Source organism: Bombus bifarius, unplaced genomic scaffold (assembly GCF_011952205.1).
Source record: "Bombus bifarius isolate JDL3187 unplaced genomic scaffold, Bbif_JDL3187 scf7180000009201, whole genome shotgun sequence".
NCBI lineage: Eukaryota > Metazoa > Arthropoda > Insecta > Hymenoptera > Apidae > Bombus > Bombus bifarius.
The window spans coordinates 1,278,200-1,303,588 of NW_022884966.1; the positions used below are offsets into that span (position 1 = coordinate 1,278,200).

Below are 25,389 nucleotides of genomic sequence, written 5' to 3' on the forward strand. Positions count from 1 at the left end.
CAACAATATAGCATCTTACTATTATTTGTTTCTGCATTTAATAACATAAATTTAAGTAATTTATTTTTATCTTGCTCTCTTAAAACCAAAAAACAATTCTATATATTAATGATTAATACACAAATTGAAAAACACAATCCTTTATTAAAAATATTTATAAATACTAAAATTTGATATCAAAATATAAAACATCTTTTAACATATTGTACATAATTATTAGTGCAAACTTATTTAATTTGCGTTTTTTGACTACATTATTTTCAAATGTAAATATGCATACTTCAATGTGTATGTATATGTGTCAAATATATATGTAAACCTTTGTTTAATAAAATTATTCCTTTAAAAAATGGCATGAGTATTTTGGTTTGTACTTTTCTTTTTTTAATTGTTTTGTATTAATTGCACCTCCTGAACTCTTTGCAAAGCTTTAAATATATGTTATTTTGTTTTCTCTTACTTAACACTACATATTAATCTAAACTTTGGTAGGAAAAATAGTAACTTTTATTTATATATAACACTAAAATCAATTCTTCTTCTGGCTATGCCTCTGTAAAGCTCTTAAGTTTCTGAAATTAAGAAATTGATATATGTAAATTATCATTACTATAACTAATATTATAATGACTTACCTCGAACATAAATAATAGCTGTACGACAAGGAATGTAAATCATCATATTATTTGAATAATTAGAAAATGGTTCTGGTTTGGTAAAATGTTGTACATTAGTATCAACACGGTTTTCCCCACCAAAATCTTTATCATCACTACATAATAGAACCTTATAAGTTCCTGCATTTTTTACTCCAATAGTATAATCAGGAAATGATTTGATTGGATGAAAATTAAACACAAATACAAGTTCTGCTCGATCGAAAACAATTACTTTGTCCTCTTCATGTTTCCAACTTACATATGCCTATAAAAAGCATATAAGTTTTATCACTGGAGTTAATATACATAAATATTTTTATTTAAACCTTACAGGGTCTGCATGCAGCCATCCATATTTTTCTTCAAGAGTATTTATAGCACGATCCCAATTATTCATAAATTTGTATTTTAGTAACTCATCATCTACTAAATTCCACTGTCTCCTAGCATAATGGTAACTATCTGCATTACCAGCTCGTGGAAAATCCAACCATTCCGGATGTCCAAATTCATTACCTAACAGTTTATATATTAAGAAATATATAACTCTAAATTATTAGAAGTTACAATTACAAAAATATGTTTTTAAAACTAACCCATAAAATTTAAGTAACCTTCACCTCCCAATCCGTGTGTAATTAATGTGATAAGATTATGAAGAGCAATTCCACGACTTATGATTGGGTTAGGTGGACTCGTTATACTCATGTGCGTGTACATTTCTTTGTCCATAAGCCAAAATGCAATTGTTTTATCACCTACAAGAGCTTGATCATGAGATTCTGAATAAGCCACTGTTTTTTCCATCCATCTTCGATTACTTAGTGCCCAACAAATATCTCCAATACTCCAATCTTCATCTCTCACCTCTTTTAAAAGTTTGATCCATTTATCAGGAATCGCCATAGCTAATCTATAATCAAATCCTATGCCGCCTTCAGTAATTGGCCTTTAATATTTATAGAAAAAAGAAAAAATTAGTAATTAACTCACGAAAAATTTATGCTAAAAGAAAAACTTATTTAACATTGCAATCTTAAAACATTTTATACCTGCAAACCCCAGGCATTCCACTAACATCTTCAGCTATTGTAACAATTTCTGGATACAAACAATGCAGCATATGATTTGCAAGCATTAAATATACTACACCTTCAACATCAACATTAAGACCATAATATTCGTCATAGTGGCCACTAAAACCTTGTCCAAATCCTCTTGAATGATATAACATTGATGTAACTCCATCAAATCTATAAAATTTAATATTATAAGTATTTACAATGTAAATATTATATGATAAAATGACATTTTAGTGAATTTAAGGTATAAACAAATACCTAAATCCGTCAAAATTATATTCCTCAATGTACCAACGTAAGTTGGAAAGTAAAAATCGCAATACTTCGTATTCTCCATAATTAAAAAGTCTACTGTCCCAAAGCGGATGTTGACCACGATTACCAGCATGGAAGAAACAAGCGTCGGTGCCATCGAACATATTTAATCCATCTAATGTATTTTTTGATGCGTGTGACTGCACCATATCCAATAAAACATATAAACCATGTTGATGTGCTGTATCTATTAACTGCTTTAATTCTTCTGGTGTACCATAACGAGATGAAGCAGCATAAAATGAAGTCACCTTATTAAATTTAATTAAATATATTGTTATGAAATTTAACATTCACTTACATTAGTTTTATAAACAAACCTTTTAAGATTATCCATGATAGGTACACACCTGATATCCAAAACTTGCATAATAGGCATGCTCCATAATAGCCATCAGTTGAATAGCATTATAGCCTTGTTTTACAATGCGAGGAATTATTTTTTCAGCAAATTCTAAATATGTGCCAACTTTCAATTCTTCAGTGGCAATACCAACATGACATTCATATATTCTGAGACTTTCTGGCTTTTTTGGTTTGGAATATTTAAATTTATAAACCTGAATAAAAATATGTCACTTTGAGGTCTTAATATATACTATGAAATTAATTGAAAATAATGTAAACTTCTAGTTGTATAAAGTAATTATATACATATTTATGTACATATATATACATTTTCAGATGATGGGTGCCATATACGTTGTTTATATGTAACACTTTCTGCTCGATTTTGTGTAACATATGTAGCCCAAGGGCTTAATCGTTCCAATAATTCATTGTTATGATCTTTTACAATTATTTTGACTTCTGAAAGATGTTTTATAGGGCAACTACCATCAGCATTAGGAGGTAAATGTAATTCCCATTTACCATAATCCAATTTTTTGTATGAATTAGCTGTCTTATTCCAACCATCTGGAAATAAAAATATAAAAATATTATAATGTTTAAAATACTTTTATTTCATACATCTCTTATGCTATATATTATTACGTAAGAATTTATGTATTATATTGTGAATTGCCAAAGAAGACAAACTAATTCTCACATTATTTAATACCAAACAAAAATATTAGAACCTATAATAGATATAAACCATATCTGAAAATCTGTAAACAGAAAATTTGTAAACATATCTTAAGATTTTAAGACCAATGACCTCTAAATGAACCATACATTCAATTTTGAAATATGTATATATAATACATATAGTACAAAACTTTCTCTGATTTTTATAAAAATTAATATATTAACAAACATTTGCTTCCCAATCTCATTTTTTAATTAAAATTATGTTAGTATTATAAATAAATAAAAAATGCATTAATTCACTGGGTTATACATAAACAAATATATCATGCTATATCTTCTAAAATAAATACAATGACACAATTGAATACAGTGGTATTTAATAATTAACATGTTAAATGTTCAATTACTTTGACATGACTTTTCATCTAGGCTTCAGTATTATAATTGTATCATATATGATAATTATGCATCGATTGATTATATTCTAAAGCATTTCATAATCAAATTTCCTTTTATACAAAATAACTACAATCAGTGGACTGTTGGCGGCCTATACAATATTCAATGTGTTAATTATATTCTATATTGGACAATTGAATAAGCTGTTTCTGTTACATTTGTCTTTTTGCAATTTTATATTAGTTTTACATAATTTATAGTTTTAATCTACTTACTAAAATCTCCCATTAAAAATAATTCTTGTGCACCCGGTGCCCATTCTTTTGCAATAACACTATTGTCTTCTTTTATATGAATTCCAAAAGTTTTATAACCTTCTGAAAATTTATCCAAAGTGCCATCGCCGGTTTCCACTTTTTCTACATAGTCTTTAAATAAAGCATATCTGGTAAAAAAAATTATTGTACATATAAACACTTTTTGATGTCATTTAGATATTATTTTATCCTGAATTACCTTAATTGTATCTAAAACAGACATTTACATATGTTTAAAAATGTACATAATACCTTTTGCGAATCTCATTTTCATAAGGTTTTAGGTATGGATCTCTTTCCAATAAAGCATTTATTTCTGGAACTTCGACTTCAGAAGGATCCATACTTGACCATTTTCCTCCCATATTTATCTTTTTTAAATAAATTTATTAGAAAATAAATAGCGATCAACTTAAAGTATATCGAGACCTTATGCTTCACTCAAATTCAAGTAACACTTCAAGGTGACCCTCAGTACAATTCTATCGATCGAATCTCTACCGGCCAAAAAAAAATACGATTATACGAAAACACGATAAAGTATGTACTTGCAATGAAACGACTTTTAAGAGTGGAAGCTTTACTACTTAACGATGTCTATCAAATATGGCGAATAATTTACTATAATTGGCGCTAATTTCAAATTTTTATCATTCTTTATACAGTACATAATGTATGATATTAGAAATGATCCAAATCATTTCTTCTTACTTTAAATTTTCTAAGTATTTAATATAATTCGACTGCAAATTTGTATGTAAATTCATATTTTTGAGAATATAATTAAAACAGTAAAATCGCAGTGGAAAATTGTCTTATTTGCCAAGTGTTATAGGTTAATATACACCCCGCAAAGTAAATTAACGCTCCCGCCAAAAATTTAAATCTAAAATTGTTAACTTACTTTCCGAAGGGACTGTATGTAAGTACTATATACTTTGGATACTTTATACCTATATCTTTTTCATATTGTGTGCAGTCTATCCGCAGTCTATGTAATTATAATATTTATGAAGAATAACAACAAATAATAATACATAATTTATATATATGATAATTTTCATCATTATTGTAGTCATTATTATTGTATACTATTAACATTTACATCTATATTTGTAAATTAGATTATACAAATCACAATACTGATAAAGTAATTAAAACATGTAGAAACAAAACAGATTATACATTAAAGATGAATATTACAATCAATATTTATTTACAAATTTCTCCTCTTGCTTGTCATATATGTAAATAAATTAGTGCATATTATATATTTTCTAGATTTTTATTCATAGTGCTTTGATAACTTTTATAGTCTAGATATCAATGTACATTTTGGAGAGTAAAATGAACAATACATTTATTTTTATATAAGAAACACTAATATTACAATAATTAAATTAATTAAATATCCTCAGAGAACTATAATAAAGGAGGTTAATTAAAGAAAAAGTGGATTAAACTTATTTGATACATTATTATTAATTTCCTTAATTCAAAAATTTAGGACATCATTTGTAAAACATATAAGAATAAATAAGCGTTATTAAACATAATGAAGTACTAAACTTTAAGAAGATTTAGAAATTACAAATATTGAACGTTTTTAAACTTTGGTCCATCATTTGTTTGACTAAGTAATCAGAATTTACTTAAAAAGGAAGAAAAACACGATTTCTTAAATTATTAAATAAAATGTATATAAATAAATGGTATGAGTAATAATAAAAAGAATAATTCGTAGTTCTTAATATTCACTCTTTCACACGTAAAAACATTAAAATAATGAGTGATTGTTTCATGAAACAATTAAATGACTTCTTTGTAGTGCTAAATTATTTAAAAAAATAATAACTAAAGAAGGCGAATGTTTTAAAGGTCAATAACCTTTTTAATAACTTTATCGAAGTTAAGGTTTTTAATTATCATACTACGATAAATGCAAGGGTTTATTAAATTCGCTGAAATTAATTGGCGCCCGGCTAAATATTTGAAGTCTTGCCTTATTACTGTTGCAATAACCTTTTTTCTAAAAAGTTATTTGTTAGTGAACCTTCTGTCTGGAATTTTGCTTGGTAACATAATTTGTGGAATTATTTAGTGGTGCACTATCAATGGAGTTATCTGAAATATCTTCACTGCTGCTACTACGAATATCACCTTCCATCTGAAAAATTACAAGTATAAATTAAAATTCTGAAACATTTCACAATTATATTTAATTTATATAGTATCAAAAAGTGTAAAACTTACTTGGCCGGCATAGAAAGCGTTGTATGCGATTTTAAGAATTAAATATGTCCAGATCATGTGAAGGAATAACAATAAAATTAGCAAAGAATTGAAAATATAATATGCTGGGAACATAGGTACTATTTTAGGTGCCTTTATCGATGTGCTGCAACATTTAATGTAATATATTAATGAAATATATTAGAAATTAAAATTATCAGAACATACCTATAAATTATCCAAAATGGATAAACACCAATACGTGTGACAATCCATAGGACTGTAAAAATGACGAATATACAATCACATAATTTCTGGTAGTTAGCATATTTAGCCATTTTTGCAGCCTAAAAAAAATATATGTATTTTCCATGTACATATCAAATTTGTCATATCAATATTACATACCAGCAGTTCGAATAAGGCATACTTACTTCTAGAAAAATATCTGCACAATCATGCACTAATAACACCAATGAGCCAATTCTGGTTAGGTTTCCAACCCATGAAAAGCACATTAATACAATAGTAGCTATATGGTGAATGAACATTTGCCAAAAATCTTTTCTTTTTACATCAAAAAATTGAGAAAAACTTAGAGACCAGTAAAACGCCATTGATATCATATAGTACCACCATATATCATTTGAAACTGGATGATATGGATAATTATAATAACAGTGATTTATGTCCCACAACCATGGCTTGTCCCATAAAATAATTAGTCCGTAGAGAAATGAGTATATGTAATATAAGCAGCGCCAGCTGTAACAAAAGAATAGATTATACTAAATATTTAAAGATAAATATATATAGACATAGTATGAATTTCAATGCAAAATTTACTTTATCATATTATTAACTTTTATATAAACGAAAAATTGAGAAGTATATTTCGTTTTTTATATTTCACTCTAAAAATCTAACCTGTTTTCACAAAATTTTGTAAGTGTTGATGGCTTATCCTGAGTACGTCTTAATCGCAACCATCTTTCTACTTGTCGTTCAGACCAATCTAATTGTTTAGCCAGTGCCAGGATCTTAAAATATATCCACATATTACAAAAAACTCCATAACATTTAATTTCTCAGTTGCTTTGATTTAGATTACATGAATCTGTTTGAAGAAATTAATATTGAACACACAATTTAGAACTGAACAAATTTTTTATGCTCCCAATATAATTGTTGTTTAATATCATGGTGTATTGTAGTATTGAAGATCAACATTGATTTACTATAATTGCTATTTACCATAACTTTTTATTAAATATTTCTAAACTATTTTTCTCTTTATATATTAACTGAGTAAAATGGATAATAACAAAATATTCATTAATTATATTTTACTATTCAAATAGTTATCAATATTTCTATAATAAAATATGCAAATAAAATAGATTGAAATAACATGTTTACAATTAAATTTTTATTTGGATAAGAACCAGCACAAAAGATATTTGACACAGTAATAAAAGCAACATTATTACATAATGCATACTACATGACAAGAATAGAAACAGAAAGATTACACTTTGAATTAGGGGTAATGAAAAGTTGCTGGGACATGGTAGCACAGATGAACATAGATTTCAGAGAAAATGCTGTGAGAAACTGAAGATAATGGAGAAAGAGGTATCAGACAAAAAGGGGAAGCAGATCACCCAGTTATGGCGTAAACTATAGCAATTTGGACATGGAAATAACGACACATTATAGGAAACAGAGGAAAGCAACATACAACAAACAATAATAGAAAATACATCCAAAACACTATAGGAAGATGACGATGTATACAGAAATCAGACAAATCACGTTGAGAAGTAAGAATAATAAATAATAACAATGGGAACAAAAAAAGCAAATATGGGAATTAGCAAACTTCATAAAGAGAAGCACGAAGTTAGAAGGTTTCTGCTTAGATGAAGAGAAAGACCAAAGAAGAACAATCAAAACAAGAACAAAATATCAAAGACTGACACATAGAAGTTTTGTAGTAATCTGTACATTAAATTAAGATATAAATATATTTAAACAGATAGTGAATTAAGATTTCGCTTTAAGGAAAAAAACCAAGGTAAAAACAAACTGTATCAAGCATGCACATATATAGAAAGATTATAATAGGCATAAGCCTCAATACAATAAACAAATACAATACGATTCATTTTTATTTATTGAAATTTTATTAATGACATCAAGAAACCAGTTAATTTAATGCATGCTTACCTGTTTATGTTTAATTTTTCTGCTACGATAGGCTTTTTCTAGTATTTCATTTGGTGTAGCTTTTTTTGTTCTTGTATTTTTTATACCAAGGGACTTACCAATGGGTGCAAAACAGTACCTACAAAAAGATTAATAAAGCATGTAATTTCAATTAATTGAGTTGATGTAAGAGTTTAGAATGTCCTTGCATAGTATCATGTGATCTTTTTCTATGTAATACACATTATTATAACATGTCAAAGATTATGTGTGTACTATAATTTAGCTTACATTGAAAGTTTAATAAAATACTTAAAAAATGAAATTCCAATAATAAAGAATTTCAAAAGATATAAAATATAAATATTTACTTAAATACGCTATAACCTTAGTTCAATTACAAATTTGATATATTATTACAAAAGAATAGAGTGATTACCTTTCTAGGGCGTATCTAATTATCAAAAGAACAAATGCCATAGGCAGAGGATAAATTAAATGTTGATAGTCTGCATATTTATTATCTGAATTTGGTTTGATATCTTCCCACGTTATATTAGGCGGTAACCAAACATCAGTTGACCAAAAAGCCGACGATACATTCCTTAATATATCCATTATTAGAATTCCTGCAATTGATGATCTATATTTTAATTCCAATAAATATTCACTAAATGTTATAAAACCGAAATAATTAAAGGAATACATACTTAATCTGCTTTAATAAAGCAAACTTCAACTACCTTCCTGTGCTTGTACGCCACCGCTCGAAGATTGAGCCTGTAGCTTCAATCTCCAATACACGCGTAACTTAGTTTTCCTTTTGACTCATATTTCTGTTCTTATTTTCAAATAAACAGATAACTTATCATTATCTTTTTTCCACAAAATTCTTACTCAAAATCGATTATTCGAATTAATATCTATTTTCATTGCACAAATATCATTTATGAATACTAAATGTACATTAAACGTGTGTGTAATCATTCTGATAACAAACATTTTATGGATAACCTCGTTTTTAATCCCAGCAGAAAAGTAGTAGTAATGAATATAAGATTTTAATTTCTCTTAAGAAATATCAAAGTTTGTCACAAAAAATAAAAAAATTACTAAGATTATAATATATATTTTTATGAATTGTTTATGCCTTACCTTGTTATGGTCTTACATATATACATATGTACATATCACGATTGGCATACGAAGTATTGTTTACGAAATTTTATAATCTATTTGTATCGAATTATGTATTTTAATACTTAAAACAAACATTAAAAATTAATCTGTACTCATTGTTAGTTTCGCATTATCACAGTGCCGTATTGAGGAAAACTAATACCTTAAACTTAAACTTACAATTACCTAAGTTCTTGTATTAAATATACATTATTATATATTAATTGTCGTTTCAATAAAATTATGCATAAATTATTTATAATTGCAAAAAATTGAAAAATATTGTTTAAACTAACATGGTTACTTAATTTCGTAGATAAGTATAATATTTAAAGTAAATACTTACATTTAAGAAAAAATTCCGTTCGATAATTTAAAATTTTGAAACGTACGAAACATGCGTAGGTAAATACATTTTTTTATACAAAACCTTAACTTTTATATTTGTTTTATCAAACAAATGCAGTAACGCTTTAGCTGGGAGAATATATTTATATTCTTTACACGTATCTTTATATTTTTTATGTATAATAACAAAGTTCCTCAATGTCCAGTTGAACAAAAAAATGAAAATAATAATATATTATACTATTACTAAGTAATAATAAACTATTGTGATATATTCATTATTCAGGGAGTTACTGCTACGAGACTTTTTATGTTTTGTATTTTAAATAGGCACATATTTTCAGTTAATTTCTACTGGTTTATAAATATAAAAACACTCTTTTATAATGGATGGTAGTATAGATACAACGTATCATTTATATAGATAACACTATTAGAAAACAAACAGCATTTATATAGCTACTTCGTGTATCTTTCAAAGTTTATTTTATTCCTACAGTAAAAGCGATTACTCTGAATACTGATTTCCTTTATCGAAAAATATTATTGTGCGCATTTGCGATTAACAGGATATTGTTTCAATAAACGTCTAATTATACGTTGATAGATACGAGCGTTCTTTCTTTCGTGAGGCTTTAAAAATTCTCGTTTTGCTTTGTCAATCTTTATTGTTTTTCGTTTAATACCTGGTGTATGGACTAAAAAGGCACCATCAAGTATAATTAGTCGATAGTGTAAAAGACACATCTCGAACATCTATAAGAAAATGTTAAAAATTAATATAACACGTTTCTTACACAATTTATTATTATTTACAAAATTTATTATTCATATGATATTCTGTTTTAAAAATCTACCATTATGAAATTACTCATAATAACAATAATAGTAGTAATAATAATAACAACAACAACAACAATAACAACAATAACAATTTATTTGCACTTAAGGCCAACAGACTATTACAAGCAGGTTGTTGCATTCTTACTCCTAGTTTCTTACACTACATTGTATCCTTACATTGTGTTATATTGCTCATCTTTTTCTTAATAATTAGTATCTATCCTAGTATGTACAGTACAGTTAACGAGATTAATTGAAATTTAAAACGATTTTTTTTATGATTAATCGTTAATCTGTAGTTACTATGTATATTTTTATTATAAATAACCTGTAAATACTAAAATTTATATGCATGTAAAATTGTTATAAATTTATATAAATTAATTATAAATTCATTATAAATTTAATTAATTAAATTTAATAAATTTAATTTTAATATATCCTTCCATTATGGTAGATCTTCTAAAATAGAATGTTATACTAATTTTTATTAATACATATGTGCATAAAATTTTATAGAACAAGTATAATTCTATTAGTATTTTATTTCTGTTGTAAATCTGTCGAATATGCGCAATACCTGACTCATTTTATCTTGTCTGCCTTCCCAAGACATTTCTTCAGCATAAAAGGGATCATTTTGCGTTCCTATGAATACAGGCTCCCATCTATGATGTGGATATTCCCTTTTCGTAATAATAAGAGGTTTCACTTTACCCGGATCAGGTCTAATTAACCATCTACTAAGTCCAGGGAACCTTTGACAATGTGAACAGAGAAATCTATAAACCAGGAATTCTCTGTAAAATCTTTTGTATTTTCTCATTTATGGTTATACGCTGGCTGAAAGAAATATTCGTACACACTTTTATATTCTAATGAAACGTTCTTTTATTAAATTCTACGTTTCATTTACATAATATCAAACTTTGATGACAATCATATGAAAATATATATCATTAAGTGATACAAAATTTATTATAATTGGACCTAGTTAACTATAACAAACGCAGTAGTGTACAAATACTTTTTTCTTTTTTTCTTGTTGCCAGTGTATATAACGTAACACATGTTAATACATATAAAGTTAAAACAACCCTCCGATATGAATTTTGTAAAATCATTTTCGCACAGTTGGAATTATTTTTACAAACCTGTGAAAATAAACGGCTAGACCAGCCTTCGTTGCTGAAAGCAATTCCTTTTTTGTCAATGGTGGCACTTCATTTGATTCTATCTCAAATACTGGTACCACGAACACGATTCTGCCTTTTGGTGTTTTTTCCCGGACAATTTCCATAAAACCGGATGCTAATCTTTGGCTAGGTAATAATTCGATATCAGTTACTAGAACACGAGTCGTGTTTGCTTGAATTCTGGCTACATTTCTGGCTACGTTAATAGGATAAATCATGCTTCTTCGTTTCCTTTCTGTCCCTCTATCTCCTCTTTGAAGATCGGATGCCGCACAGTCACCATGAATTCGAGTAATCTGTCCTAAAGCTGGTGGGCGACTCGCCGGAAATACCAAATGAACAGAAACCTGTGAAAGGGCATATGTTAAAACTGTAGTTAGTACTTCCGTCTACTTACGTGTGTATTCATCTCTATATTTAACCCATATAATCTTATATAGATACGATGCGATGTATTTTAGTAATTAAAAAAACTACTTAAATGTACTTATGTTTACTCACGTGTTTTATAGAGATTATTTAGAAACAATGTAATTTACTTTATTCTTTTCATACAATTTTTAAGGTAGAGGAAATTTAAAATCTTGCATTTCACTTTAAAGAGTATAATTTTTATAAAACATGATTAGCAGTATTTCTGAGACCGTGACAGTAGAAAATTATAGCGTGCTGTTAATTACGTAGAGTAGGGGACAGAAATAAATGGACAGGCAGTGTAGATAGGTATCAATGAATTTTCCTTAAAGACAGTTTGTTTACACAAAAGTGTAAATGTTAATTTCAAATTAACTAAACTAACTAAATAATCCATATACCATAAGGATTTGTTATAACAAATAAAATCTAAGTAATACTGGCACTAGTTCGATGATACCTACTTTCTTTATCTATTCACGTATCTTTGTCCCAGATTGCATTTTTTAAGATACGGTTGCTTTCGTATCGCAAGCAAAGTAGTTGACGATGACCAAATTAAAATTGAACGAAAATTGAGATAGTCGCGATGGAGAATAGATTTAGACATGCGGTATGCATATAATGCCTGAAGTTTAATCATACTACTAGCGACCCGTTTTGAGAGCGAGTGCATAGGGAAACCTTGTACATTTCAGGTTCGCATCGACAGGCCCGATCGAGGAGAGCAACGGCGATACCAGCGTCGAGGCCAGGCGTGAAAACGGCCAGGCTTAATGGACCCTCCCATCTCCGAGCTAATTCCACGATTCCATAGACTTGATCTGCAGTGGCGTGCGTGCAGAGGGTCACCTGAGGCAGCTTGTTCCTCTCCTCGGTTCCGCGCAATACAAACGGTAGAATTCTGTAGGGGCTCTTCTCACCGATTTCGGGACTCCAGGTGACTTTGGATGCCGGATACGAGAGCATATTCGGCAGGCCATGATACCATCTGCAGAAACTTCTGTTCCTAGGTTGCAGACCTGCCATGTACATGCCGGCTACGAAAGCAAGTGCTCCAGTCTGTACATCTTGCTGAAAACTTGAATAAGTCTTTGGTATTAAGATATCGCTAGTACCGATCACCAGTATCGGTAAATCGAATCCACGATCGATCAAGAGACGACCAATCAGGAGAAAGAAGAACATTAAACTCAACCAAATTAGGAACTTTCGACCAGAGCAACGCATTGTTGTTAAAGAGACGATTTTCCATGTTCTAAACGCGGTAAATTCATTGAACTGAGATGTACTTGGGCACTGCTGTTGCCGTTCAGGCAAGACGAGGCCGTCAATTTTGGATCGATACAGCGCAGGCGTGCCTACCTTCGATACAATTCGCCAGAATTTAAACCTACGAAAACAAAAACTTCAGCTTAAATTCATAGAAAAACTCGGCTCAAATTTTTAGTAACCACTATAAAATAAATGACAGCTAAAACGACGACTGGACTGTACCATTTCATTCTTTATGGGTATTGCATTATATGTATTTGTATGGGTATAGGTATTGCAATAAAATTATTATATTAATTTATATACACACGTGTGATGTTGTACAATAGAAAAAACGTTTGTGTACATGCACGTATACATACGTATATTATGAGATGTACCTACCTATGTATTTATATTGTACTTCGTAATATCGTAGAATATAGCTAATAGGATTATATGTAAGCTATTTAAAGTTATTATTGCGTTTGTGCTATGGTATTATCGCGATGAAACATCTTTTTGCGGCTCATTAAAAATGGTCAACTTTCCAGTAAAACTCTATGTAGACGACCATGCCGTTGACTATAGACTTACCCACAAATATAGATTTAACAATTTATCCTGAATTAAATATCTGATATTTCATTGTGCACAAATTGAAACCTTATCTAGGTGGAAATTCCTTTTAAAGTATGATATAGATGGTTGGCTAGGTGATAATCGTTCACGTTTACCTTTGGAATTATCGTATTAGGAATGTAGTTTACTTTACGTTGCCACTAACGATCCAATGAGAAAATAAAACACAGTTTTACCAGCCTCGTACATAAACAAAAATATTCACTCGCTGCATGCCGTTGATCGCCAATAAGACGTGGGAAACCGATTTTAATATACGGGGTGTATCATTAATATACGGGGTAATATATGGGACATACTTCAAAAGTGAATAGGAATCACAAAAAACAATGGAAAAAATTCGTTCAATATGTGTCCTATCTGACCTTGTGTCAAAGTTAGTAGCCATTTTAGTAATCCACAACTGTTTGCCTTCATATTACAAAATGTTCTGTTTCAGAAGCATACTTTATGAATTTTCATTTTTCACACAGGTACTTTTGTGTTTTTGAATGACTGTAGTCGTTGAAATCGCCTTGAGAGTGGTTACAATGGCAGGTGTTCAAAAATATGTAGTTGCACTTAAACATATGACGGCGAACTTCAAATATTCTAAGCGCATTCACCGGATAAAACGTTTTGACAGCCATATGATGGCCCTCTTGGAACCAAACAATTTTTGTTTCAGACATTTTTCTTTATCTCAAAAATTAAAACAAGTATTCATGTGACTCACCCTGTAGAACTATTAAAGCGACAGTTCTGTCGCTAGTGACTCGTGGCCTAAATCTGTCTAAATGTCTCCGCTAAATTTTATCGTTTCAAATACCGCTCCAAATTTTATCAATATAATCACGATAGTTGTGTTTTATGGGAGTGCTAATGAAATATTAAAATGTTTTGTATAACGTACACATCAAAATTTTGTACAAGCGTTATGAATCGCTGTATCTACTGTAAATTATTCATATATCATTAGGTCAACATCCGACAATGACCTACCGTGATGTATCTTACTGGAGAAAACGAGAAGTGCGATGAAATTTGGCTAATATCTTCGTGATTTATTCCAAGGTTGTGTTCTAATTTTAGTGTATCGATAGGGAACCATTTACGTTACTACATCCTTCACCGTAGCATGCAATGCGCCAAATCTACGAAATGCTATTCGAAGCCAGTAGTCTGTAAATTGTTCGGAGGAGTATACGGATCGTCTCGTCTTGATTCCTAAACATCGTAATTTTCAAGTTCAACTTTATATTCCTTCCATTCCCTTTCATTTATGATGTACCAACCGCGTTTGTTATGTGTGGTCGTGCCTACATATTGATGCGTGGACTTTCATTCAATGGTCGTACGTGTATATAGTAAGTACATGAGTAAATTTAAAGAAGACATAATCACCGGTATGATAAATACGCACACATATATTATATGACCTTTAAGTGCAGCTTTATCAGCTTTGTTTTCCTGTTATCACACGGCTCCTCTTTTTAAACATTTACTTTGAGATTACATTTACATCACAAACGCGAAGGAAAAGGAGCATGCATTCGATATCTAGGAAAATAGAAACATAAGTATTGTTTATAATTTTTAAGCATCGAGCATCGTAGATATACTACGACTGACCTATAGTAGATTCGAGTGGTTTGGACTTAGTATTCTTTAAACAGAGATTAAACAAATAATTCTATACATTCGTTAACAATTCTATACATTATGTGAGAGTTAAAAAGTAAAAGAACATATAAATAATATAACTCTTATTTTTGTAAATTTGTTTCACATGATTACTCAACGATATATGTATGTGAAAAAATAATATCAACAATTACAGATAGAAAATATGCTGACATAAATCGTTTGTAACGGATAGTTAAATATCGAAAATTAATTTAATAAATCCTAAACTTTTCATTATATTATACTTACTATTAATACCTTATATAAGCTTTTATTACGATCATACAGGGTGACACAGAAATTAGGTTTTATTATCTTGCTCTTCCGAATGGTGAAAAAAGATTATAGTATAAATATCAATAAACTTGGCCAAGTTGCCGAATAGTTACCTCCTTACTGATTTTGATGCCCTTGAAATATGTTGTCAAGATTATACATATATAGGGTGGTTGGTTCTAGTTTCCGTACTATGCACAAAAGTATGTCATAGTGACATATTAGGAATGGAAAGAGTAACAAATATTTCAACCACTGAATTGAAGATGAAAGAGGGAGGCTAGTGGTAGTACAGGGTAGTAAAGAAGTAGGCTATCGAAGTAGTGGAGAGATTTTTTCATTCGACAACGGAAAATTCGCAACCTGCAAATTCTAAAAATTAAGAAACTTTGGGGATATGAGGAGAAAACACAGAAATGTATTAAGCAAATTTGATCTCCTGTTCAAATTCACTTTAAGGGGGTGAAATTGACCTCTGAAAATCCGGTAATTTTATAAATGACAACCCTATTCTCCTATCTCTTCCTCTCTTAGTACGCTGGAAACTTAGCAATATTTTAACAATTGTTATAGCACTATCTATAGTGCCTATCTTTAACCTACATAAAATACATTTTCTCTTTTCCTCTCCTGACCAGTAACGATTTGCCAGTCTACAGGCCTCTGGCTGCCTCCTTTTCCTTCATTCTCCAGATATTTCGCTTTGCCCACTACTTTTATGTACATATTTGTACCTACTATTACATTTGGCATTCCAAATTCTATTATATTGCATCTTGACCTTGCAACTCTTCGTCCCTTTCTGTCAGAACCTTAATTATATCAATCTTCTGTTGTCTTAGATTTTCTACACCTAGCTGGCTGCAATCACTTCTCTAAAACCATTCTTCTCTTGCTCTGATACTTTTTGTTCTTCTAACTTCCCTTTCTTTTTCTTTTACGCATTCTTTACCTAATAATCCACCTACACCTCTTCTTATACTCTCTTCATACCTCAAAGCTCTTGCCCCTGCTCTAACCCCAACCTTCTCTTTCTCTCTGAGCTTTGCCTGGTATTATATACTTAGGTGTGCAGTAATCTAGACCTAGCACCGCCTCAAGTAACTTTATCTAGCATGATTAAATAATTAAATTTTCGTAAGTGATCGACTAGAGGAGATAAATAGAATATATAGATAAAATATATAAAGAAAATAAGTAGAATCAAAATGGTTACTATTCATATTTTGAACTAACGCAGAAATTTGTTTTCATTATTTCAGATGTTGTTGCAATTGTAAATCATAAATGAATTAAACAATTTTCTAATATTACATGCATTAATAAGATGTTAAGAACAAATAATAATAATATTATATGAAATAAAAACATAAAATAAGCTATAACTTTTACGTAAATTTTACAAAGGCAATACATATAACGATGGCCATGAAATGGAACAAACATTCCTATCATTATCTCTTTTAAATACAACTAGAAATAAATAAAAAATAAAACTTGAAAATATAAAAAGTATCAAAAGATGCTCGAATTTAAATCCATTAAATATAAAATGCTACTACCAAACAGTTTCCTCTTGTACAAACATTTCTTACGAACCAGTTTCAACCCAAAACTTCTTTGTTCCTCGGTAAATATTCTTTATAAATTAAATTTGTGCATACTGAAAGGTCATGGATAAATAGTTATGAAATGGAAACGATTGCATCACCAGTGCACTAGTTATATGTGTAAAGAAAAAAGTTACACATGCCTCCGTTACCTTGATACATTGATGTAGAACCAACAAAGGACTAGGTTAAAGAAAGAAATCGCTATCGATGATAGCATTGCACTTCATAAGCAAAGGAACCTTGACCTTTGTCAATGGACGTGCCCCTTTTCCCAGCACCGCCAATCCTTGGGGGTGTTGCGACGCCCGTTAGTGATGTTATAGACGTTGCGAAGTTGACACCTGTTTCGCTGTCTGCTGTTACATGCGCTCGTAAACAACATGCCGGGAAGAAAATGCACAGGGCGATCAAGATCCACAAAATACGACATTCTGCCCATAGGAACGTAATACATCCGAAATCGAAGGACGAGATCGGACGTCGCGTTACCGAGTTTCACATAACGATGACCGAACAGCAGAGGCACAACCAGAATGAAGACGACAACGATGTAGTGTTTGCAATAGGTATGGCTAATTTTTGTCAAGTGTTTTGACATCGTATGATAACGTATTAAAGATATTTACATTTCTGTATCATCGATTAAATTTTAACAGTGTTTGTCAAGATTATTTGATCATACGAGCATATCGTGTACAGGGGTTGGACAAAATAATGGAAACACCTCTTACACGTCATATTGATATTATGCATGCATATATACATATATTTTATTTTCTCCAACTCCTGCATATTCAAGTAAACGTTATTGGAACTATACTATTTTCAAAATGAATTCTTCAGAATGTTTAGACGTAGAGACGTGTATCTTGTATAAATTATATAACAGTTTAACTCTTCACGGTCCTGTGATCTTCACATTTTTTTATGTTTTCTTCTTAGTTTCAATTTTAAATACACCTCATATAATAACTTATACAAGTCGATATATTAACTTAATTTGACAAAGATACGTCAATGTAAGTATGTTAAAACACAAAAAGATATTTAAATTACGAACCAGTTACAATATATGTGCGTATATGAAACGAGAAATAGTGATCATTCTACGTGTAAATCTAGTTCTAATCACATAGTTTTATATTATGTTGTGAAATATTCATTTGTTCTTTTGATATGTGTACGTTTAGGTTTACTACTATTACTACCTCTACACTTGGTTACTCGTTAATTGATTATTTAATAATAGATGGAAGCTAATTATACTTATATTTAATAGTGTCATTTATTAGAGACAAACCGAATTTAAACGACGATAGATAATAATAATAATAATTCCTAAGGTATAATCATTCTTTATGATAGCTTAAAATTTTACATTTTTTTACATAAGACATATAAAAATGTTTATATGAATATATAAAACACACAAACCATAAATTTGCAACGATACTGAATAAAATAATAAAAGCAAGAGAAAGTAAAATTAAAATAAAACAATATTTTGGCGATGGTTTTAAAATATTTCTAAGCTTCTCTAATTATTTTGTGACAAAATCTTTATCTTTATCTCTCTGCCTTCAAGCTCGTTTATATGTATACATATTCATGTATACTATACAATACTCTTAAATAATACTATATAATTTGCAGAATTGTACAGGAGTATAAGTTTGATGACTGTATCACCGGTTGGATGTATATGCTATTTCTGGTTTCATTAATAATAACGCGTTAAGAAGAACTAAATCAATACGTAAGGAAAAACCGAATGTAGGACAGCGGAACGCACTATAGAGTTTAAAATTGGAAGTTAAGCCTAAGAAAATTTAGATGAGTCTCAAGATGCGTATATACTGTACTGTACTATATAATTGTAATTCAAATTAAAGAAATATATTGACAATATACACAATAAATTCAACGAAGTAATAACATTTCATGCATTGCAGGAACATATCTATGTACATATACAGGATCGAATCGAATAACATGTATGTATAGGCTATAGACAAGCGGGCATATGATAATTCCTTATAAAAAATAAGGAGAAAATATCGAATAACATTTTTTCGTTCGAAGCTTAATTTCTGAGAAAATCGAGTTTGAAAATTTATCTAAGACGCTTGATCGTGACTAATTAGCGACTGGGTAAGAGTAAATAGTCAACAGGAGATTATTATACGTGCAAAAATAAGTAAAAATACTTTCCATTTAAGGTTTCATTTCCAAGAAAATAAAGTTTGAGTGTCGCTGCTTGGCACAACATTGATAGTGGCACGACCCGAAAAATATATATTTTAGAGAAGAGTTTTTTTCAAATTTACAAAGAAATCTTCGCGAGTCGTTTCAACGATATTATAAGGCTGACTTGATACAAGCTATGCGACTATTCGCGAAAGCAGTATAACTTCTACTTGTCGCAAAACGACTGAAGATGAGCCAGTGTTGTAAAACTAAGGCCAGGTTGATAACAGAATAAGTAATAATTTTTCCTTATGACGCAAAACCGATGGAAAATATTTACTGTTTTACACGATAAAGATAGAAACATAGTGTAGTTTAAAATTTGTTGAGTTATGCCACTATCAATGCCAAGCAACGATATGCTTAGTTAAGAACAGGCCTGGTACACGCGCATGATATATTTTCAAATTTATTTTTCTCGGAAACAAAGAATCTTGTGAAAAATTGTTTCCACTTATCGACTTATTTTCGTGTATAGGATAATTTCCTGTTGATTATTTCCTCACACTCGGTGATCAGCCAAGTTCAACTATACGCTAGTCAAATTTTCTTCTTATTTTTTCATAAGAAATCACCTCACGCCCACCTGTACATGTTATTGTGCCAGACCTTGTATTCTTAAAGATTTGCGAGGCTCGTCGTTATTAGAGACAATGTTATATTTAACTATAATGATCTTGAATAATGAAAATATATTTCCTTCTTATCATCATTTTTGATCATCTACGTGATACATTATAAAGCAAGAAAATCACTTTTAAAGGTTGCATTAAAATTATATACTTTGGAAGTATAGTAATAATTTAGTCTATTATTCTTAGATACACCTACAACAGTTTCGGAAGACATCTCTCCGCGATACAAAACGACCGCAAATTCCGAAAAACCGACGAAATCAATTGCTATTCAAACAACAGTTGGACTACCATTGCGACTCAGGGTTTTACCATCCGTTAAAGATATCGTCGAAGAAGAAGATGTAGCTTCGTCAAATGTAAAAGGATTTTCGAAAATATGGAAACATATTAGATTCCTAGGAAGATTATCACTCTCGTTGTTTGGTAAAAATACATTGATATCTCTTCTTTCGCTCATAATTTATGATTGCTATTAAAAAATAGTGTATTAAAGATACTTTCCATAAAGTATACATATAGTGGCTCGTGAAAGTATTCGAACACTTACCACACAATATTTTTATGAATATTGTTTTTGTCCCCACAAAACTAAGCTTATAATACTAAAATTTGAAATCAATCCGAAAATGGATATAGAAGTTACAAGACATTTATCACCAAACATACATTTAGAGCGAAATTAGTATACAGCACGACTAGTAGTCTTAAACATTCAGTTACAGTAGAACTCTACTTACCTGAAATCCAACTATTGGAACGAAACTTTAGTTAAGTTAGTAATTTAGTCGATTAACTGAACTCTTACTGGTTGAATTCACTTGTCTGAAGAGCTTCTATTATGTGAACAAAGAATAACAAGTACTGGGGAAAAGTGGTGAACTTCTATTATAGAAAGAGCAATTATAGAGGAGTTTTCAAACAAGAGCAATTGCAGAAACTAAAAGTCGAAGTTCTACTCGTACAAATGCTAAAGATGTTCTCGCTACATACCGTATTCTATGAATACAACGCACAATTGACTGTTGAAATACTTTGTTGATCTTTGCGAAACGTATGCTTCCAATAAATATCTTGTAACCTCTATTACATTTTCAGATCCAATTTTCAGACTCGAGGTAGGAGTAATAATCGAGGTCGAGTCTCGCTACAGTGCTAATGAGATTTTCAAATATTTCACATAGTATACAGGGTGTACCAGAACGTGTGAGACTCGCTTGAGGAGTTGGTTGTAAATCTAAAAACAATGAGAGAAGTTCATATAAACGTATGCTCTATCTTTGTCTATGAGATATAAGGAATTTTGCAAACAGTGAAAACTCTATTGATGATGTTAATATATTAAGGTTCAGAATGGAACAATCTTTTCGGCAAATTCAGGAATCATTCAGAATGTAATCGGATGCATGACAAGACGTTTACAGGATTGCCTCTAAATACAACGTGGTCCTTTTCTGTGAAGGTAATTAGTAGGAGTGTACAGGTACCCGAGGCTTGAATCTGGTCTGCTTTTTTTTAATTTTACAATCGGATTTTCTATCTTTAGATTTAGAATGATTTCCACATTTGACCATAAGAAATAATACGAAATATCGGGAGTACGCAAACGTTACAAACTTTAGGGATCACGACACAATCTCGAGTAGAATTCTCGACCCCATCCGAACTCGAAATATCGAGTGTCCGTGCACCTCTAATAACTAGATAACACAAAATAAAAACAGAAAATTCGTTATATCGCATAAACTAATACAGATAGAAGATATATATATATATATATGGATTTTTTCCATTGTCCTTAGATGTATAATGAGCTCTCGAAGCGAAGCTTTTCAAATCAAAGCTTTTAGGAGTGTTTGAATATTTTCATATGCCACCGTCCAGAGTGTCCAGCAACAGATGTTTCATAGTTTAAGGGGTGATTCTTGACGCCGAAATAAAAAATTGCGTTTTCGGCTTTGTCTTTATTGATAATTAAAAATAGACCAAAATATCCCTGCACGCGAGTAAACCTCCTGATACGAACGAAAGGAGGTGAACCTAAGCAGCGGGGCGTACAGTGATTTATTGAAAAAAATGATTCTCATATCGGCAAACAATTTTAACGTGTAATTCGCTTTTACTATTTTTAGTTAACAAACGTGGTTTACGTATTATAGGATTGACGTGGTTACTTACCATTTGGGCAATTGCTGGTGCAGTGGCTTTTTGCGTCATTGAGGGCCCTCGGGAACGTGAGCAAGTTGTAAAATTGAAGGATATGCAGAAAGATTTAGCGGTTGGCTTAGCGACGGAATTGAGACAGTTGCGTACAGAAAAAGAAGAAGACGTAGAACCGCTTTGGAGTAACAAAGTGCACCAATATGTAGAAAAACACGAGAAGTTGCTATTGATGGCAGTTAGTTCTGGATATGGCGAAAGTGGAAATAGTGGACAACTTTGGACGTTTCCGGGTTGTATCTTATTTGCGCTTTCACTTCTCACCACTCTTGGTAATTAAAATGTTGTTTCTGTAGCAAATAAATGCTTCTTAATTATTGCGATAAATATAAAAAAGAAGAAATACAAACGGTATTAGTTTCAAGTGCAAGATTTTAATATGCACATTGTATCGTTTTTTTAAATAATTAGTGTAAAATGTAACATTAGCAAACTTAGGAAACATAATGAATAGACTGCGGATTTTTATGAAAATTTATATTTTTGAGAGTATAATTGATAAAATTAAACCTCGGTACAAAATTGTTTTACCTGACAAATATTATGGAAAGCATTATACATTGAATAGTTTACATGTCTTTCATGCTATGTATATTTTGTATAATTTTGCACGGTTCATAAAAATACGCAGTCTGATAACGAATCTTTCGAAAAATATGATTGGGCGCTTACTTTTATCTATTCTATACTGTTTTTAGATGCTTAAGCAACATAGTTACGTATAGGCACATATATTTTTTTACTTTTGCCAATAATATATGCTTTTATAATATGCTTTATATAATATGCTTTTATTTCCCTTAGGTTTTGGTGCCCCGGTTCCACGAACGACAGCTGGTCGAACAGTAACTGTTATTTTTGCAGCAATTGGTATACCTGCACATTTTCTTTTAGTTATGAATCTTGGTCTTCTGTTAGCAGTACGATTACAAAGATATGCTATATCGAGGATACTTGAAGGATACGAGCAAACAGAGCTAAGTTATACACCGCCAGTACCAAAATGGGTTAAGGTAGTGCCCTTCGTTTGTGTAGGTAATTATAAAATCATAATACCCGTGTATATACACTTATAATATTCATATAATTTTTCTATGAGATTGGTTAATATAACGTTATCACGATTAGTGATCTGAAAAAGTAAAAACCTGGAGTAAATTTATATGTCTGCTAACTTTACGCGATTAATTACAAACAGGACAGTTTTAGGGGATCCCATTGAAAGCATTGACACAGATTTCGTCGATGACTATTCACTGACACCAAATTTGACCGACTCCAGATTTCATAGACCACAGCTTTTGCTGACGACAGCTTCGATTGACTGGCAATATTAGCACAAAAGTAAAAGGGAATAAGAGAGGACTTTTACTTAGATAGATTTTATGCTATAGATGATTGATAGCCTGCCACCTTACGGTGTACGGATTAAGGAACTAATCCAAACCAAATATCGAACACAATCTGCTTAGCAATTAAATAAGTTTTCGTTTGTAAATTTCAATTAATTTACGATAAGTTTGAATGTAATTTCAATACAAATCAATATCAAGTGGTTTGTGTTAAGTTTGGGTTAGCATTTTTAACCCGGCCGCTGTAAGGCGATCGGTCACCGATTTTATCTGCAGCAATAAACTGGTATGGATAAATAAAAATCCGCTCTTATTTATCTGTGCTGATACTGACAGTCATACTGCCAAACATAATAATTAAGTTGAAGCTGTTGCTGATATAGTCTGGTGTTGGTCAACTGCGATGTTGGGCAAGTCTGATGCTGATAAAATTTAGTGTCAGTAAATATGTCATCGGTAATTTCAATGAGACTTGTTTTAGGGGTCTTTGGAGTCATAAAATCTGATTCAAGTATTATTTTTTTATTAGGATAAAAATATGCCCTTATAAAAGGCATGTTTCATGTTAAAAAAGCAAAACTTTGCCAATTGATTTAGAATATGACTTTAAGTAAATAATGTCATGTACAGGGTGAAATAAAATTAAGGTCGATAAAAATTACCACTCAGAATAACTCGTTATTATCGCAGAGATAGTACTGTGTTCGAATATTAATGTTAATTTAATTATTAATTTTATTTAATGTTAAATTAAAAACTATACATTATTTTCAATTACAGCCACTTACTATCTGCTGGGAGTCTTGTGTTTTGGAGTAGCTAGATCCAGGCCAATTGCAGCAAGTGTTCTATTTCCTTTAGATTTTACTGCTGCTGGTGGTCTTTCAACAATAGTTGGCTATGTGCGAGTATTATACGGTCTTTACTTGGAAGGTGCAGTCACTATTGCTGCTATTGCGGTTGCGGTTTTGGGTGTATCAACTACTCAGAACTTGACCAATATTGGTCTCAAATATGGTTTATTAATCGAAGCTTAGTATTTTCAAGAAACGTTTTATATTTCGAATATATAACTATCTTAAAGATAATTTGTCATAAAGCTGTTTCGTTGTAATGCATATTTATTTCACTGAATTGCATTAAACTATACATATCAGTAAAATGTAATTTCAAGATCGATAATTTTCAGAATAAAATTTTATAAGAAATTATAAATATATAAAACACAATAGAATTCTATGTTCCACATTTACACCAT

The 25,389-nt window shown here is 30.4% G+C and overlaps 4 protein-coding genes across 10 annotated transcripts; 1 reads left to right on the plus strand and 3 right to left on the minus strand.

The window, feature by feature from the left end:
- Positions 1 to 116: 116 nt before the first annotated feature.
- On the minus strand, positions 117 to 4,330 carry LOC117214550 (1,4-alpha-glucan-branching enzyme). Its single transcript, XM_033460736.1, has 10 exons — positions 4,060 to 4,330; positions 3,766 to 3,935; positions 2,733 to 2,974; positions 2,407 to 2,616; positions 2,000 to 2,307; positions 1,712 to 1,912; positions 1,256 to 1,608; positions 991 to 1,175; positions 636 to 924; positions 117 to 572 (listed from the first exon to the last, which is right to left on the minus strand). The coding sequence occupies exons 1-10, from the start codon at positions 4,170 to 4,172 to the stop codon at positions 565 to 567; spliced, it is 2,079 nt and encodes a 692-aa protein (XP_033316627.1). The 5' UTR covers positions 4,173 to 4,330; the 3' UTR covers positions 117 to 564.
- Positions 4,331 to 5,677: 1,347 nt separating this feature from the next.
- LOC117214553 (ceramide synthase 6) lies at positions 5,678 to 9,568 on the minus strand. 4 transcript variants are annotated; one of them, XM_033460740.1, is made up of 9 exons: positions 9,403 to 9,568; positions 8,958 to 9,088; positions 8,687 to 8,890; positions 8,269 to 8,386; positions 6,967 to 7,079; positions 6,474 to 6,804; positions 6,268 to 6,386; positions 6,061 to 6,205; positions 5,717 to 5,974 (listed from the first exon to the last, which is right to left on the minus strand). In XM_033460740.1, exons 3-9 carry the CDS (start codon positions 8,863 to 8,865, stop codon positions 5,852 to 5,854), a joined length of 1,128 nt encoding a protein of 375 aa, XP_033316631.1. In that variant the 5' UTR covers positions 8,866 to 8,890; positions 8,958 to 9,088; positions 9,403 to 9,568; the 3' UTR covers positions 5,717 to 5,851. The 4 variants fall into 4 exon arrangements, with proteins under 4 accessions (XP_033316629.1, XP_033316631.1, XP_033316630.1 ...); XM_033460738.1 differs by lacking the exon at positions 9,403 to 9,568 and having other exon boundaries at positions 5,678 to 5,974; positions 8,687 to 8,876; positions 8,991 to 9,007; XM_033460739.1 differs by lacking the exon at positions 9,403 to 9,568 and having other exon boundaries at positions 8,958 to 9,195.
- A 468-nt stretch (positions 9,569 to 10,036) lies between these two features.
- LOC117214527 (beta-1,4-glucuronyltransferase 1-like) lies at positions 10,037 to 22,867 on the minus strand. Of its 2 annotated transcripts, none has more exons than XM_033460696.1 (5): positions 22,738 to 22,867; positions 12,912 to 13,620; positions 11,772 to 12,160; positions 11,198 to 11,399; positions 10,037 to 10,530 (listed from the first exon to the last, which is right to left on the minus strand). In XM_033460696.1, the coding sequence occupies exons 2-5, from the start codon at positions 13,455 to 13,457 to the stop codon at positions 10,318 to 10,320; spliced, it is 1,350 nt and encodes a 449-aa protein (XP_033316587.1). In that variant the 5' UTR covers positions 13,458 to 13,620; positions 22,738 to 22,867; the 3' UTR covers positions 10,037 to 10,317. The 2 variants fall into 2 exon arrangements, with proteins under 2 accessions (XP_033316587.1, XP_033316588.1); XM_033460697.1 differs by lacking the exon at positions 22,738 to 22,867 and adding an exon at positions 13,887 to 13,903 and having other exon boundaries at positions 11,198 to 11,375.
- Positions 14,510 to 25,343, plus strand: LOC117214526 (open rectifier potassium channel protein 1-like). Of its 3 annotated transcripts, none has more exons than XM_033460692.1 (6): positions 14,510 to 15,469; positions 17,327 to 18,243; positions 20,746 to 20,985; positions 22,719 to 23,051; positions 23,584 to 23,814; positions 24,912 to 25,343. In XM_033460692.1, the coding sequence occupies exons 2-6, from the start codon at positions 17,931 to 17,933 to the stop codon at positions 25,166 to 25,168; spliced, it is 1,374 nt and encodes a 457-aa protein (XP_033316583.1). In that variant the 5' UTR covers positions 14,510 to 15,469; positions 17,327 to 17,930; the 3' UTR covers positions 25,169 to 25,343. The 3 variants fall into 3 exon arrangements, with proteins under 3 accessions (XP_033316583.1, XP_033316584.1, XP_033316586.1); XM_033460693.1 differs by having other exon boundaries at positions 17,953 to 18,243; XM_033460695.1 differs by having other exon boundaries at positions 14,516 to 15,469; positions 18,119 to 18,243.
- The last annotated feature ends 46 nt before the right edge of the window (positions 25,344 to 25,389 follow it).

Coding starts and splice junctions, on each gene's coding strand:
- LOC117214550 (XM_033460736.1), bottom strand. CDS start 4,172: ATGGGAGGAAAATGGTCAAGTATGGATCCTTCTGAAGTCGAAGTTCCA. Junction 2,617..2,732: donor GGCACCCATCATCTGAAAAT/GTATATATATGT, acceptor ATTTTTATTCAG/GTTTATAAATTTAAATATTC. Junction 925..990: donor GATGGCTGCATGCAGACCCT/GTAAGGTTTAAA, acceptor TGCTTTTTATAG/GCATATGTAAGTTGGAAACA.
- LOC117214553 (XM_033460738.1), bottom strand. CDS start 8,865: ATGGATATATTAAGGAATGTATCGTCGGCTTTTTGGTCAACTGATGTT. Junction 8,387..8,686: donor ATTAGATACGCCCTAGAAAG/GTAATCACTCTA, acceptor ATCTTTTTGTAG/GTACTGTTTTGCACCCATTG. Junction 7,080..8,268: donor GAAAAATTAAACATAAACAG/GTAAGCATGCAT, acceptor ATATATTTTAAG/ATCCTGGCACTGGCTAAACA.
- LOC117214527 (XM_033460696.1), bottom strand. CDS start 13,457: ATGCGTTGCTCTGGTCGAAAGTTCCTAATTTGGTTGAGTTTAATGTTC. Junction 12,161..12,911: donor GCGAACCTGAAATGTACAAG/GTTTCCCTATGC, acceptor GCCCTTTCACAG/GTTTCTGTTCATTTGGTATT. Junction 11,400..11,771: donor CTAGCCGTTTATTTTCACAG/GTTTGTAAAAAT, acceptor CCTGGTTTATAG/ATTTCTCTGTTCACATTGTC.
- LOC117214526 (XM_033460692.1), top strand. CDS start 17,931: ATGGACGTGCCCCTTTTCCCAGCACCGCCAATCCTTGGGGGTGTTGCG. Junction 18,244..20,745: donor CGATGTAGTGTTTGCAATAG/GTATGGCTAATT, acceptor TATTATTCTTAG/ATACACCTACAACAGTTTCG. Junction 23,815..24,911: donor AGTGCCCTTCGTTTGTGTAG/GTAATTATAAAA, acceptor TTTCAATTACAG/CCACTTACTATCTGCTGGGA.